Here is a 15,223-nt window from a genome sequence, read left to right as displayed (position 1 = left end):
CAGCAGTTACTCAGGTCCAAGGAAGGTGCCAAAGTCTCTAAGACACTCACTGATGGCAGGGAGCAGAGATGGCCCGGAATGCCCCCATGAGAGCTTTTAGACCTTGGTTCAGTTCCTTGACCCTGTATTTTCGTAGACGTGACTATAATGGCTTCTGCTTTAGGTCCCAAGGGCAGGGCCTGGGACTGCCGGAGGAATCCCTGTGGCCATGCGCTGCTGAGGGAGCCTCCTAAGGAGGCCCGTGGAGTCTGAGGTCTGTGGACAAAAGCTGGTCCCACAATAGTCAGTGCACTGAGATTTGCCCAGTGCTTGAAATGCAAGCTTATTTGATTAAATCCAAATAATAAGGTCATAACAAGGTCGAGCATCTTCGGTCTTTGTTCCTTGCTGGCCTCTGATTAAATTCTGACTCTATCGACCCAGGTTACTTACTTGCTGCTTTTCAAGTAGTCGCGGGCCAGTATTTCCCAAGCAATACGGCTCATGTTTAAATGTATATATATCAGGTCCTTAGACAAGTTACCTTTCTGCAGTGATACAAAAACCTGCATGCTCCAAGGAGGAATCCAGGCGGTTTTAAATTCTAGCGGGAGAGAAAAGACTGCTGGAAAGGGAAAAGTTCAGTGGCAGGTAAAGGGCTTTTTGCAAAAGACTTCCTCAAACTTTCTAATGCAGTGTCAATGCAACCGGTACCGCTCTGGTATTTTCTCTCCTGAGGAATCATTTCCTTCTACTTAGAAGTTATTTTTCTAGTACCAGGTCATTTTTATGGCCCTGTTAACCATTTCTGTTTTTGAAATATAAAATGAAAATTTGTGGTTTTAGTAATACCGTCCTATCTCCAAATGTCTGTTTTCCTCATACAGAGGGTTACTTCTCCAAGAGAACAGCAGGTTTGCAGAAGCCCTTCATTATTATAAATTGGCGATCGGGAGCAGGCCTACCCTGGCTTGTAAGTAACGCGCAGATCCTTTTAAAATATTTTTTCTTCCTTCCTCCCTCCCTCCCTCTCCCCCCCTTCCCTCTCTCTCCCGTTCTCTCTCTTTCTCTTTTTCTCCCTTTCTCTTTTTCTTTCTTTCTTTCTCTTTCTTTCTTTCTTTCTTTCTTTCTTTCTTTCTTTCTTTCTTTCTTTCTTTCTTTTTTTCTTTCTCTTTCTGTCTCCCTTCCTTCCTTCCTTCCTTCCTTTCCTTCCTTCCTCCCTCCCTCTTTCTCTTTCTTTCTTTCCTTCCTTCCTTCCTTCCTTCCTTCCTTTCCTTCCTTCCTCCCTCCCTCTTTCTTTCTTTCTTTCTTTCTTTCTTTCTTTCTTTCTTTCTTTTCTTTCTTTCCTTCTTTCTTCCTTCCTTCCTTCCTTTCCTTCCTTCCTCCCTCCCTCTTTCTTTCTTTCTTTCTTTTCTTTCTTCCTTCCTTCCTTCCTTCCTTCCTTCCTTCCTTTCCTTCTTTCCTTCCTCCCTCTTTCTTTCTTTCCTTCTTCCTTTCTTTCTTTCTTTCCTTCCTTCCTTCCTTCTTTCTTTCCTTCCTTCCGTCCTTCCTTCCATCCATCCATCCTTCCTTCCTTCCTTCTTTCTTTCTTTCCTTCCTTCCGTCCTTCCTTCCTTCCTTCCTTCCTTCCTTCGCTCCTTTCTCTTTCTCCATGAAAATGGTGACCAACAGCCTCACAGATTTACAAACACGGTACTTCTTTTTCTGAACACTTGCGAATCCGATTTTGAGCCTTTAACAGTGACAACTCTCAGTGTTAATGTTTTGTTGTCTCTTTATCATTGTCATATGCAAGATAAATATAACTTTTACTCATCGAGATTGTAAGTTCAAAATATTCTGAGCTCCTAGAAGGCAGAGACAATGACATCTGCTTTTCAGTGACACATGTGCTTCTTACCATAATGATTCTTTTGTGTATTTGTTCCCTTGGTGTGTTTTTTTTTTTTTTTTTCTTCCCTTGGTTTTCTTTTAAAATCAGCAACAGTGCAAAGAAACTAAACTGCGGTAAAGATGACTGTGTTGATTTCACAGTGACCCCCGTCTTCTCACATTCCTGTTTCCACTTCCTCCCCTCAGCTGCGTATTTAAACACCGGTATTATTCTGATGAACCAAGGAAAGACAGAAGAAGCCCGCCGCACGTTCCTCAAGTGCTCCGAGATCCCCGACGAAAATCTCAAGGACCCTCATGCCCACAAGAGCTCGGTCACCAGCTGTCTCTACAACCTGGGGAAGCTCTATCACGAGCAGGGACATTACGAGGTCAGGCCAGAGCCCTGCTGCCCCATCCCTTCCCCTGGTTCTGATCCAGCGTCCGTGTTTTCTCTCTGTGATCCCACTGCCAGGACACGGGCCATTTGAGAAGCTAATAAGTGGTTCTATTAAAAGAGTTTTACGGCGACATTCTTTTGGGGAAAAAAAAAAAATCTGTGCTCAAACAAAACAAGAGATGTCTTCACTGTGATTTACTCAGAGTAATTATGACTCCTCATGAGAGGGAAATAATATGCCTTGCTTCTCAAGCGTATTTGCTTACTACCTCTGTGATTTTATGATTCAAGACACACTATTACTGTTATCTCTAGTCAATGTTTCTGTTGTGTTTTGTTATTGGGGTTTTTTTTTTGTTTATTTGTTTGTTTTTAGGGCCGCACCTATGGCATATGGAGGTTCCCAGGCTAGGGGTCACATCGGAGCTACAGCTGCCAGCCTATTCCACAGCCATAGGAAAGCCAGATCTGAACCATGTCTGCAACCTACACCACAGCTCATGGCAATGCCAGATCCTTAACCCACTGAGCGAGACCAGGGATCGAACCTGCATCCTCATGGAGACTAGTTGGATTCATTTCCACTGCACCACAATGGGGACTCCCTCTATTCATTATTTGATGTTTAAAAAAAAAATACATTATCATACTCTGTGTATTAAGTGTTTGGATGTCAGCCCTACCCATTTTTAAAACTCTTTTTAAAAACAATAACAAAATGAAAATTAATTGTATTGCTTGCTGAACTGGGAGAGGGGAAAGTGATGGAGACAGGATCTTGTGTAGAAAGTTGGGAGGTGTGCCCAGTGCTGGCTTCCCTGTCTCTCACATGAGACCTGTCCGCACGGATTGCTTCTCTTCTGTTCAGTATTGCTTCCCCCACCCCCGGCTCAAACCACACCCCCACATGTTCTTCCATGATATATTAGGAGTGCGATATGAGGGTAAATATACAACTTTAAAAATAATTGCATTTCATGATCTCGGCAGGCTTCAGCAGCTACCGGGTTGGTTCGTTGATATACTGTTTAGATCCTGCTTGATTGCCTGACTTGAAGTAACTAAGTCTTTTAGATGGCTGTGGATGACTTCTAAATATGACCTTTTCCTAGTTATTTTTATTGCAACATCTATGTGAACTGAAAAATGTATATTAAAAGAACATAATAAGAACATTTATTTTAAAAGAGCAGAAGGAGTTCCTGCACTGGCACAATGGGTTAAGATCCAGCGTTGCTGCGGCTAAGGCATGGGTAGCAGCTATGGCTTGGACTTGATCCCTGGCCTGGGAACTTCTATATGCTGTGGGTGTGGCCAAAAAAAGAAAAAAATGTGTATATTGGAACATTCTACGCCTTGTTAAAGTAATTTTTTAGATGACCTTCTTCACTGACTGGGTGGAATATTTTTATTCATGAAATTGATATACTGTGATAGCAAAGGACAGGTCAGTTATTTTCCTCTAAAGTGCCATTTAGAAAGAGCAGTGGCAGATTTTACTTTTGGAAGGATGTTGTCATTTTATTTTCAGTGAATAGCCCTGTGCTTTATCTGTTTTTCTGTTTCTTAAATTAGGATGCCCTTAGTGTGTACAAGGAGGCAATCCAGAAAATGCCAAGGCAGTTTGCCCCACAGAGCTTGTACAACATGATGGGTAAGTAAACAGTAATTTTTTTTTTTTAATTTTAATTTTTTTTTTTTGTCTTTTTTTGCTATTTCTTGGGCCGCTCCCGCGGCACATGGAGGTTCCCAGGCTAGGGGTCAAATCGGAGCTGTAGCCACCGGCCTACGCCAGAGCCACAGCAACACGGGATCCGAGCTGCGTCTGCAACCTACACCACAGCTCCCGGCAACGCCGGATCGTTAACCCACTGAGCAAGGGCAGGGACCGAACCTGCAACCTCATGGTTCCTAGTTAGATTCGTTAACCACTGCGCCACGACGGGAACTCCTTTTTTTAATTTTTTTTGAAAAACAGTAATGTTTTAATTGATATTTCAGGGACCTGTGCAGACGCACAAACCTGTGCTTCCGTTAAGCGGGATTCTAATAATTGTTATTCCTTAGGGAATAGCCCAATTGGGCGTCCCATTCAAATTCTCCCGAAGCATGCTTATTCTACAAAGAACACATACAAGTGTTAATAGAGTGATTTTCAACCGATTGGCCAGATCCCAGATTTGCCGAAAGGAGATCATAAACCCAAGTGGACATTAAGTGTTAGCTGGACTTGAGAGATGGAAAATGATGAATTAAAGTATATGTACATTTTAATGAATTTATCAAACTTGTGACAATTTTTGATCATTTTATTTTCCTAATCGTAATAGTCTCAGAAACAAACACCTATAATATAGATATTTATAATTTCGGTGCTTATAAAAGTTGGGAATAACCGGGCCAGCCTGCATGGTTGTCATTGACAAGGGCTTGGATCTCAAGAGATTGTCTTCCGAGTATCACTTTCAAGTAAAAACAATACTGTGAAGAGTATACATACTCTACGGCAGTTATCACTCTTCCGACATTGAATAGTTAGCTTAATTCTCTTATTAGTCAGAAAGTATGTAAGCTAGGGCATGGATTTTTCTAGGTACAAGAGGTCAGGAACTAAAATTTCTAATAAAGTAAACTGCCTGTTGCCTGGAATTAATTCCTTACTACTTTATAGTGAATTGTTACCACAGCTGTTTATCATGGGCACATCTGAAAACTGCCTATTCGGTATGTGACTCTTGAAGAGCATCCTTCAAATTTAAGACGTCCCGCTGATTAACCTTGCTGCTCCCAGATAAAGGAGAGGAGAGGAACGATTGCTTTTGTACTCAAATATTTCTTTTTCTCTAAAGCACAAATTACAAACTCAGATTTTCCCTTTTCATTACACATAGTTAAGTCGTTTAATATTTTAGGCCTCTCTCATGCGTATAAACTAAATGTGACTATCTCATCTCTAGGATTATTTTCTGCTTCTGTACTCTGTGATTTGAGAAATTTCATAGTAGCTGTATGGCTTTTGAGTACACATAAAAAATTCCAAATTCTCCCAAACTCAAACCTATATGCCTGGCAAGGACATTCACTTTCTCTTTTTCTAAATGAGAACATTTTAAAATAGCTTAGAGCTAGAACAAGGCACAGGTCAGTAAATACAAAAAAAAAAAAAAAAAAAGTTGTTTAGAAGAGGTTAATATATTCATTCCTTGTCTCTGGGAGTCTGTCTCCAGTAAGCCTGGGCAGCAGTAGGGTGATTTAATGCTTGTATTAAAGAGGGCCCTGAAGTGTTTTTAGTTGCTGATTCTTTTTCTCATTGCTGTAATTACTAAAAGTTAAAATCCAGCTTTCTTAAAAAAAAATGTACTTTTACCCTTACGCTTATGAATTAAAACAGCATCTTTCACTCTCTAATGTTGTGCCATCAATCTCTCCACCCAGGTGAAATTCACACGTCTTAGAAAGTGTGTTCCTGGAGTCTGTAGATTTATCAGTTGAATTAGCTTTGCTCTGTTAGTGCTGGATGGTTATTCATGTCAAAATGGATTTTGCAAGAATTGTGTTCTCTAGTTTTATCTAAGGAGGCACAGTGGTTTTAGTTTATAGGTTTATTTTTAATACTGACGCTTGGGAGGGACTTTTTCCCCAATTTTCCTCAATTATCCTCAATGATCCAATAGGATTTCTTCCTTTAAATTAGGGAAGGACTCGGATCCCGGTAACAGATTGTACATGGCATCTTTATTGTTAATAGAAAGTGTGGTATTCACTAGAGTTAATGATTTCACAACCTTCATTCAATTGTTTTATGTAAATACCTTTGATTGAAAAGTCAGCTGGTACCTTGGGATCTGTGTCTCATATGGCTACACAGATGCTGAGCACACCCAGGCAGCAAAAGATAAGTGTGTCCCGGGGGTTATTGCTTAGTCCCTTTGTCTTATTTTCCATTATAGCAGGAGGGAGCTGCTTTGCCCCGACTCTGCAAAGCCCTCAACCAATTTGCGAGGGGAGACTCCCAATATAATTTAAAATTCCAGGCTTCTTCCGTAACTATGGTGGCTGTCTTCTGCTTAATTTTTATGTGAAGGGCTGTCCGCTGACTAGGTTTTGTCGTTTCAGTTGTTCCCGAAACTATAATTTTCTCTGAGAGTGAGTTCACCTTCTAATCAAATGGGTGAAATCCTCTGAGTGTTTGCTTTAACTTCTAATACATTTTGATTAGCCTCCCTTTGACAAGGAAAAAAATGGCCCCGGAGATAAGCTGCCCTATCAGTTCATCAGTTTCATTAGTCTGTCAGCATGTGCTGATTATCCTATCAAGTTTATCAACAGCCTTGAATGTGTTTTCTCATTCTCACATTTGCATATTATTGGTGCCCTTTAGGGACCAGTGATGGATTATAGTGTCTGACTAGATGTCGCCTGCAAGTACTCATTTTTCTCAAAGCTCATTCATTTACCCCTTCAAGATCACTCCCCCCCAAGCACTAGCGTGTATATATGCAAACGTTTTTTTCAAGCCTTTTTCCCCCTTTACTAGGAAGTTAGGAGGAATGAAGGAATATGTGTGAAAAAATACAATTGTATTTGAATATGATTAGTTTAATAATTTAATTCATTGCAACGACTTAAAAAACAAAGCTCCAGTCCTTTGCACCTGCCTTTCCTTTGAACATTTTATGAAGAAATCGTATTACTCTGTGCTTTCTGACAATAGTCGACTTATCTTAAACATCAAATTAGTCTATTGTCCCCCTTTGTGGATTAATAAAAAATAACAAGTTTAATTAATTTGCTTGCCTACTTAGATATTTCTATATTTTATCATAAGACTATTGGTTTTCATTGTGGTGGTTTGTAAGGAGACTTAAAAAACTGTTTAAAAATATGTTCTCATTATTCTCATTGATTTCATAGGATCAGGATGAGTGAGTAATACTTGAGGCGTCTCATTCCATCTAAAATTAATTAAATGACAAAGCTATATGAATATTTAAAAAGCTACTAAACAGTATTTTATAACTGCTATTTAATACAGATGAAAATTTCACCTAGGTAGCAGTTATAACTAGCACGTTATGAGAATACCTGAAATAGTAAGAGACCACTAATAAAATAATGGTTAACATTGCTCCTAGCCAGTTGTGTGACTTCATGCCTGTGGGCCCCAGTTTCCTCTTGATAGAATGGACTGCATTAAGTGGAGATTCAGGAGCGTGTGCAGCAGCCAGCCCAGGTTCACATTATGGCCTTGACACTTACTGTCTGAGCAAGCTGGGCAAACCACTTACCTGATGCCTCAGTTTCCCCCTCCATAAGGTGTCTGTCATGGTAGCGTCAATTTGAGGATTGATCGAGATGATGAAGGTAAAAGCACATGGGACTAAATTCCTAACCTAGAAAATGTTGCATAATATTACTTTCCATTGTACTCATGGTCATTTCTGAGGGCTTTCAACTCCAGAAGTCACTGAATGCATTCTCTTGACAGTTCTTTTGATATTTACCAGTGCAAGTATGATTTCTCTATAGATAGGATTTTTGACATAGTGATGGCCTTGTAGGTAGTGACCTTCCACAGGGACTCTGTTTATTTACTTCTGTCCTGTCTAGAATTGCTGTCTTTTTCTCGCAAAGTCCATTTCCTCTGTCTCTCAACAACCACAGTCAAACTCCTTCTTTTATCGTCAACTATGTTAAGCAGAAGTGAAACAGCCTACTCAGTTAATGCCCAATTAACTTAATTTCATTAATAGAATATTCCCTCTCCATTGAAATTGTTATATTTAGGTCAGCGTTTCTTCTCCTTTTCTTGCCATGACATTTTTCCCCCAGATGTAGTCATAATTATTCTTTGTTCTGACACCCACTGTAGGCCTTTATTGAATCTTAATTTCTCTTTTTGTCTTCATAAATTGCAAGTGATTTTTAGACGCATAGAATGTTAGAGATGGAGGATTTATATCTTTAAAATCCTCCTAACATTATCTTTTATATTACAAGCTAAAATTAACACCAAGAGTTAGGCTGATCTGTTTTGGATTACACAGCTTGTGTTAGAACCAGAAATGTGGTTTCCTGAGTTAAATGCAAATGCTTTTTCTATTTAGCCCTTCTGTGTTGCCCAAACTGGCACATTCTTTACTGTCAATATAGCATATCTTTACCCATGTAAAAACCAGCAGTAGCTATATCTGTGTAGATAAAGATGTGTAGATATATAGGTATAGGTATCCTTCCTTATCGAAATATATAGTAAACACCTCTTCATCTTAAAAGAATAAAATATCTACAGAATTGTAGTATCATCACAGATACATGAAATATGTAAGATATTAATTTTTTTTAGTTTAGGATAATCTTTAACCAGCCTATTTTTTTCTTCTTTCTCTGTAAATGTTTATTTTTCTTTTTATGTATATATAAGCTTTGCTTTTAAATAATTCCAAGAACCCATGAGAAACCAAATTAGACTGTAATTTTCAATGTTATCAGTTTGAGCCCTTCCAATCCCCAAGGTCATTTTAGGTCTATTTGCTATTTAAAATAAAATCATTTGGTTTTCTCAATGCAAAGTAATTGTTAGGTTTAATTATACAAGCAATTTAGGCCATTTCATCTTGGTAATATATCTTGAGAAGAAAAGGACATGATGTATTCATGGAGTAATTGAGTCTAGAGTTATTGCATTTTGTTGCAGTCTGCAAACACTCTGTTTAGAATAGCCTCTGTATGCAAAAGGAAAATTATTTTTTGGTCACACAACTTGGGTGGTGGGTAGAGAGGTGATGGTGGGATGAAATGGAAATAGACCATATGGTTTCAGCTCTTCTAGAGGCTTTCTAGATATTTCACCCTTGGTTCTAGAGCTCTTAATATCGTTCCTTAATAAGTCAATGTCTGTCAATGAAATGGATAATTGTATTACTCCAGCCTCAAGAATATTTTGTTTATAGCTCTGTAGCCTGTGTTGTGTTGACCGTACCAAATCAACCAAAATTAGCAAAAAAAAAAAAACTCAAGCTTTTTTTCCCCCAATGTGACACTAGTATCAAAATTTGCATATGTATTCATAGGTTTTTGTTCTTTAAGAAAATATGTCTGCGTTGGGTACTATGCTTTTATCTTAGGGAGAGATTACGTTCTCCTTGCAGGGAGATTCCATAATGACCATTACTATTTATTACCTTTTTTGCTTTTGTTTGGATCTAACCATTTTGCTTCTCTTATTTCTGATGATTCTTAGATTTTTTTTTTTACACACATTCCTGTTACTAATAAAATCCAAGATTATTATTGGAAAATATATTTTTCCTTCATCAGCCCTGCAACTAACAGGTCTTTTACTTACATAGGTTTAAAATTGAAAAGATGCTTTCTCCTCACATTCTCTCATAAAAGAGAAGAAATCGTTTGACTTAATTTTCAGTTTTATGAAAACAGATCTTTGATTATGAGAGGTTTTTCCAATGTCATTGAGCTCGTTAGGGAGAATGACAAAAGAACCAATGAATAGGAAACATAGTGAATTGATTAGAGTCATTTTTAGGGTAAAATGAATTATTAGAGCCGTTGTTTTTACAGTTTGTAGTTTTGAGAAAGAAACTTGTGGAATGAAAAGGTTATGTCAGAAATGGCTACCAATGATCTTTAGATTCCTTACTCTTATTTAGGTAAGAACTGGCAAAGAAGATGGCAAATGCACATCCTGAAAACATAATGTAAAAATTTTCACTTGTAAATTCATCCTAACTCTACTTAAAGGGTGTACATTCTGTGCTGAGTTCAGCTAGCAGATTGGCTGTAATAGAAGTCTGTTTTTCCCTCGGCTTTCTGTATGGCTGGTTTTTTAGCGGACTCATTTCTTTTTGTTGGATTACTCTTGTGGATATACTTGCATGTGTGTGTGTGTTTACCTCACATTGTTCCAGAAGATATTTAGAATAGAAATATTCAGAGTAAATTTTTAACAGGACACTTCACATGCTTAATCTTTTCTTCTATGACTGGTGGCTTTTAAGTGGATTGCTCAAGGCATTTAGCATGCCGACTGTGAAAAAGATGGTTTTTAAGTGTGTGAGATTTGAACTTCACATCTTTCAAGTGTGGAAGCATTAACACTCTGGTAGTGTTAAGCTTTTTATACCACCTGCTTCCCCTATTTTGAGTTCTGGTGATTTTTCTATGATTGCTTCCATTGGCACTCTTGAAAATCAGCAGTTCAGCCCTTCAAATACGGTGACTGTATAACTGGATCAACCACTGATCTGTGTACCTCCAGAAAGAATATTAACTTCTAATTTTTAAGATAAATCTATTGTCCTTTCATTTTTCCATTGTCAGAAAGGTCACGACAGGGAGAAAGGATAAGATAGTGCCAAGAGATTTTAGAAATTCACTTTGTAAGATGCTGGAGCCAATAAGATAAGGAAATCATGTGGGTTTGGCTGTGTACCTCCAAAGAGAAAAGTATATAAAATGTTTATGTAAAATTTGCACCCAAAATTTCATTTCTCAGTATAAAACTGCAGTGGTTTATGTTTTTTTTTTTTTTTTCTTTTTACCACTCACGTTTGATGTACATTCTCCAGTATGTCCTATGGTTACAGACATTAATTTTCTAGGCATTAGTCTATACACTACAAAGGCCAGCCTCCAGTTCAGCTGCATTAAATAGGTAATATATTTTGTTTAAAGTTTCAATTAAAGCCTGGGCCAGAAGATATATGGTCCCTGTGGGGAGTTTGAACACTTTCATGCCAGTTCTAGGGTTGCTTAAGGATCATGCTTAGGTCTCGATGTCACTTGCTTTCCTGGAAATACGATATGGGACAGTTGATTATATTTCACTACTATTAAAACCACACAAGCCCACCTGTTACATTAATTCATACTTTTGCCAGTTTAGTGGTAAAGGAAAAGATTGAAGCTTAAAAACTTTATTTTTAAGTTGAGTTACAAGGAAGCGAATATACTCAGATTAATACCTAATTATATCCTTATTCTCTGATTCCCAAATAGTTTCAACATGTTCTGCTTGAAAAAAAATATGTTTTCTGAGGCTTCAGTAGAAATAAATGAGGAACAAAATGTACATTTTACTCCTGTATTGGACACTATCCATGGAGGGAATCTTCGACTCAGTAGTAAATATAGGTTGGATTATTGTTAGAAAATTTAAGTGATGTGACTTTATACTCAAAAAATTAAGTTTCCAAATCTAGAATTCTTAACTGATGCCAACTTTGACAACATTGAGAGGAAACGGACAAGATCACGAGGAAGAAGAAAATCTTGTATGAAGGATATAATTTCCTGTTTTTCCTAACAGGTAGGGAAACATTTTCTACATGAAAATTTCATTTAACTCCTTGATGAACTGTTCCTTAGCTGTGATTTTATTTACATTGATAGAAGCAATTGTCATATCCAAATTTAGTACAGCATTAAAATAGAACATGCAGAGTGCTCCAGATTGCAAGTCTTTTTTTTTTGCCAACATATAAATTATGAGCCTGAGGTTTTATGAGCTGTTGTAGAAACTTATTTTAAATTTCTGATTTATCTTACTGATTAACGTTAATATAAACATTTATAGTGTAAAATAAATTATTCAGGAGTTCCCGTTGTAGCTCAGTGGTTAACGAATCCGACTAGGAACCAAGAGGTTGCGGGTTTGGTCCCTGCCCTTGCTCAGTGGGTTAATGATCCGGCGTTGCCGTGAGCTGCGGTGTAGGTTGCAGACGCGGCTCGGATCCTGCGTTGCTGTGGCTCTGGCGTAGGCCGGTGGCTACGGCTCCGATTCGACCCCTAGCCTGGGAACCTCCATATGCCGTGGGAGCGGCCCAAGAAATAGCAAAAAGACAAAAATAAATAAATAAATTATTCATTGTGTATCATAAAGACATATTGCTCAATCCAGAAATTCATATGAAGTGTATTCCTAAGACAATGTATAGAAAACACAAAATGCTTTTATTATACACCTGTGCTGTTTTCCTGCAAATATTTATATCCTATTTCTCTAAATTCTGTTATGTTCATTCATTCTTTCCAAGCTAGTACATTTACTCATTGTTTTTTCTTTCCTCTAGCGTAAACTTCAGACTTTTCTAAGCACAATTTAGGACTTGCATATTCTTCTAGTATTCCCTAAATATTTCACTTATATTAAACCATTTTATTTATTACATTCTAGTTCTTTGAGGACAGTACAGTATTTTAGGAGAAAATCATCACCTCCAACACACACACACACACACACACACACACACACACACAGTCTCACTTTCTCTTCTTTGGAAAATTCAGAATCTTATGGGGTTGGCTCCAACATTTGTTGATTGATTATTTTTAATGATTAGTTTCCTTGAAAACATAAAGGAAATTGATTATCCTGGAGACTTTTAGGATCTCTAGTTACAAGCAGAGAATATTGACACAGGCTCCTGGCTGTTTTCCAAGTTCAATTTTGATGGTACATCAATATCGCCAGTATATAATAGTAGATATTAGGAATCTTTTTAACTTTCACTGAAATTTAACTGCTTTTTTCAAGATTAGTGTTTTTACTTAATGAAACACATATTCAGTTTTTTATTTTTCCTCTGCATTTCTTCTCTCTGCTTTAAAACTGCCTTTCTGGCTTCGAGTTTGATGCTCTAGGGCTTGCTGTAGGGTTACATACTGAACCTTTCCACAACTCTCCATGTAAAATTTGGATTATATTTTATTTATTACCAGTCACTCTACCCCAAAGGAAGGAGTTAAAATTGTTAGGTCTGTTGTCAGATACTAAGGAGCTGCTTTAATTTCTGTAATTATTTTAATCTTCTCTTTGTCTTTTCCTGCTTCCTACAGTAGGTCTTAAGTATTTCCAATAATAACTAATGTGTCTAAGGCAACTGGACTGTGTTTTTTTCTTATGGTTTTTAGGGCCGCACTCATGGCATATGGAGGTTCCTAGGCTAAGAGTCGAATCTGAGCTACAGTGGCCAACCTACACCACAGCAATGCGGGATCCAAGCCGCGCCTGCAACCTACACCACAGCTCACGGCAATGCTGGATCCTCAGCCCACTGAGCAAGAACAGGGATCAAACCCACAACCTTATGGTTCCTAGTCAGATTCGTTTCCACTGTGCCACGATGGAAACTCATGGACTGTGTTAATTTTATAAGGATAAGATAAAGCTGAGGAAAGATTAGGATGGAAATACAAAAGAATAACCAAATTTGACAGCCAATAGTTATAGAAAGTTTATGACATAAATAAATAAATAAAGCTGACTCCCTAATGTTTCTGTGTTAAAGCTAACACTGTGTAAAAAGTGAGAATGAAAGAAGTTAAATTCTTGACATAATAGGATCTTGATGTTATGTGGTTCTTTTCTATAGATGCTGGAGGAGTTCCAGTCATAGCTCAGTGGTTAACGAATCTGAGTAGGAACCATGAGACTGTGGGTTCGATTCCTGGCCTCGCTCAGTGGGTTAAGGATCTGCAGTTGCCGTGAGCTGTTGTGTAGGTTGCAGACGTGGCTTGGATCCCATGCATTGCTGTGGCTGTGGTGTAGGCCGGTGGCTATAGCTCTGATTATCCCCCTAGCAGGTGCAGCCCTAGAAAAGACAAAATAATAATGATAATAATGTAGAAGCTAGAAAATAGAGTCACTTGAAAATTTTTCTTCAGTGACATACTTGGTAAAAATGTAACATCTAAATTCAAGTTGATATATAGTGTGGTCAGTTATTTATCAGATATTTATTAAGACTCTTTGGAGCCAGAGACTTCTGAATTTAGGTTGAAGAACAAATAAAGATATGAAGGGTTTTGTGTCCGGCTATACATATCTAATAATCTAGTTTAAGATCAGAAGGTCATAATTGCCGAGGTAGGTTCTATAGGTACGTTACAAAGATGGGGGTGGGTATGAGTTTGAGTAAATGAAAAAATAACTATTAACCTTAAATAGCAAAATTCTATTTTATAAAAATTCCCTTCTTAATTTGACATATGGATTATAATTTGATAGCAGTAAACATCTCTCAAAACTAATGTGTTAAAAATTTTGCGGAGTTCCCACCATGGCTCAGTGGTAATGAATCCTACTAGGATCCAAGAGGATACAGGTTTGATCACTGGCTTCCCTCAGTGGGTTAAGAATCTGGTGTTGCCATGAGCTGTGGTGTAGGTCACATACTTGACTGCATCCTGGGTTGCTGTGCTGTGGTGTAGACCGGCAGCTACAGCTCTAATTCGACCCTTAGCCTGGGAACTTCCATATGCCGCTGGTTTGGCCCTAAAAAGCAAAAAACAAGACAAAACAAAAATTTCACAAAATGATTCTAAAGTTTATGTGGTAGATTTAACAGGAAAAGAGAGCCAAGAAGGCTTAGAGAATAGTGGGTGAGACTTTCTCTATTTGATATTAAAATATTAGAAGAAGCTACAGCGCTTAGAGCCGTGTTATCTTGACCTAAGAAACAAAAACCAGATTAGTGCAGCAGAATGGATACCCTAGAAACAGATAAAATTTTACTTTTTTTTTTTTTTGTAGCTAATAAATGTGGAATTAAATATTGATGAGGGAAGGGAGTTTTTATAAAAGTTGACCTGTGACAATTGATTGAATATTTGAAAAGAATAAAATTAGATACTTGCCTCACACCATATTGCTAAATGTATTTCATATAGAATAAATAGGTAATTTTAATAATGAAACTATGTAATTCAAAGAGAATATATGTCTCTATAACAGAAAAGAATTTTTTTTTGCATGAAAGAGTGATAAATCTCCACAGGAAAAGTCAACTTGATTAGCACATATAAAGTTTAAAATATTCTGAAACCAAAAACTATTTTAATTTTTTTTGGTTTATCTTAAGGGAAAGATGAATGTCTTACTTGAAAAATGGCTTTAAGACCTACAATTGAAAGCCTATTGATGGTTAAAGTTTTGCGAAAAAAAATTTGTGA

The 15,223-nt window shown here is 37.6% G+C and overlaps 1 protein-coding gene across 50 annotated transcripts in view; it reads left to right on the top strand.

Annotated features, from left to right (window-relative positions):
* TMTC2 (transmembrane O-mannosyltransferase targeting cadherins 2) overlaps positions 1 to 15,223 on the top strand; it is a 949,512-nt gene that overhangs the window by 253,723 nt on the left and 680,566 nt on the right. For all 50 annotated transcript variants that reach the window (XR_014804529.1, XR_014804552.1, XR_014804560.1 and 47 more), the window contains exons 5-7: positions 867 to 952; positions 2,059 to 2,243; positions 3,827 to 3,905. Coding sequence is in view for 1 of the 50 variants with exons in the window: in XM_021093031.2 (XP_020948690.2) it covers positions 867 to 952; positions 2,059 to 2,243; positions 3,827 to 3,905 (350 nt within the window). In the remaining 49 variants the exon portion in view is untranslated. The remainder of the gene's footprint in view (positions 1 to 866; positions 953 to 2,058; positions 2,244 to 3,826; positions 3,906 to 15,223) is intronic.

The sequence above is a fragment of the Sus scrofa genome, chromosome 5, assembly GCF_054392235.1.
Source record: "Sus scrofa isolate SSC_HxYL_T2T_F1_AM1 chromosome 5, Sscrofa_HxYL_maternal_Yorkshire_Landrace_v2.0, whole genome shotgun sequence".
Taxonomy (NCBI): domain Eukaryota; kingdom Metazoa; phylum Chordata; class Mammalia; order Artiodactyla; family Suidae; genus Sus; species Sus scrofa.
This window is presented reverse-complemented; position numbering and strand designations above follow the sequence as displayed.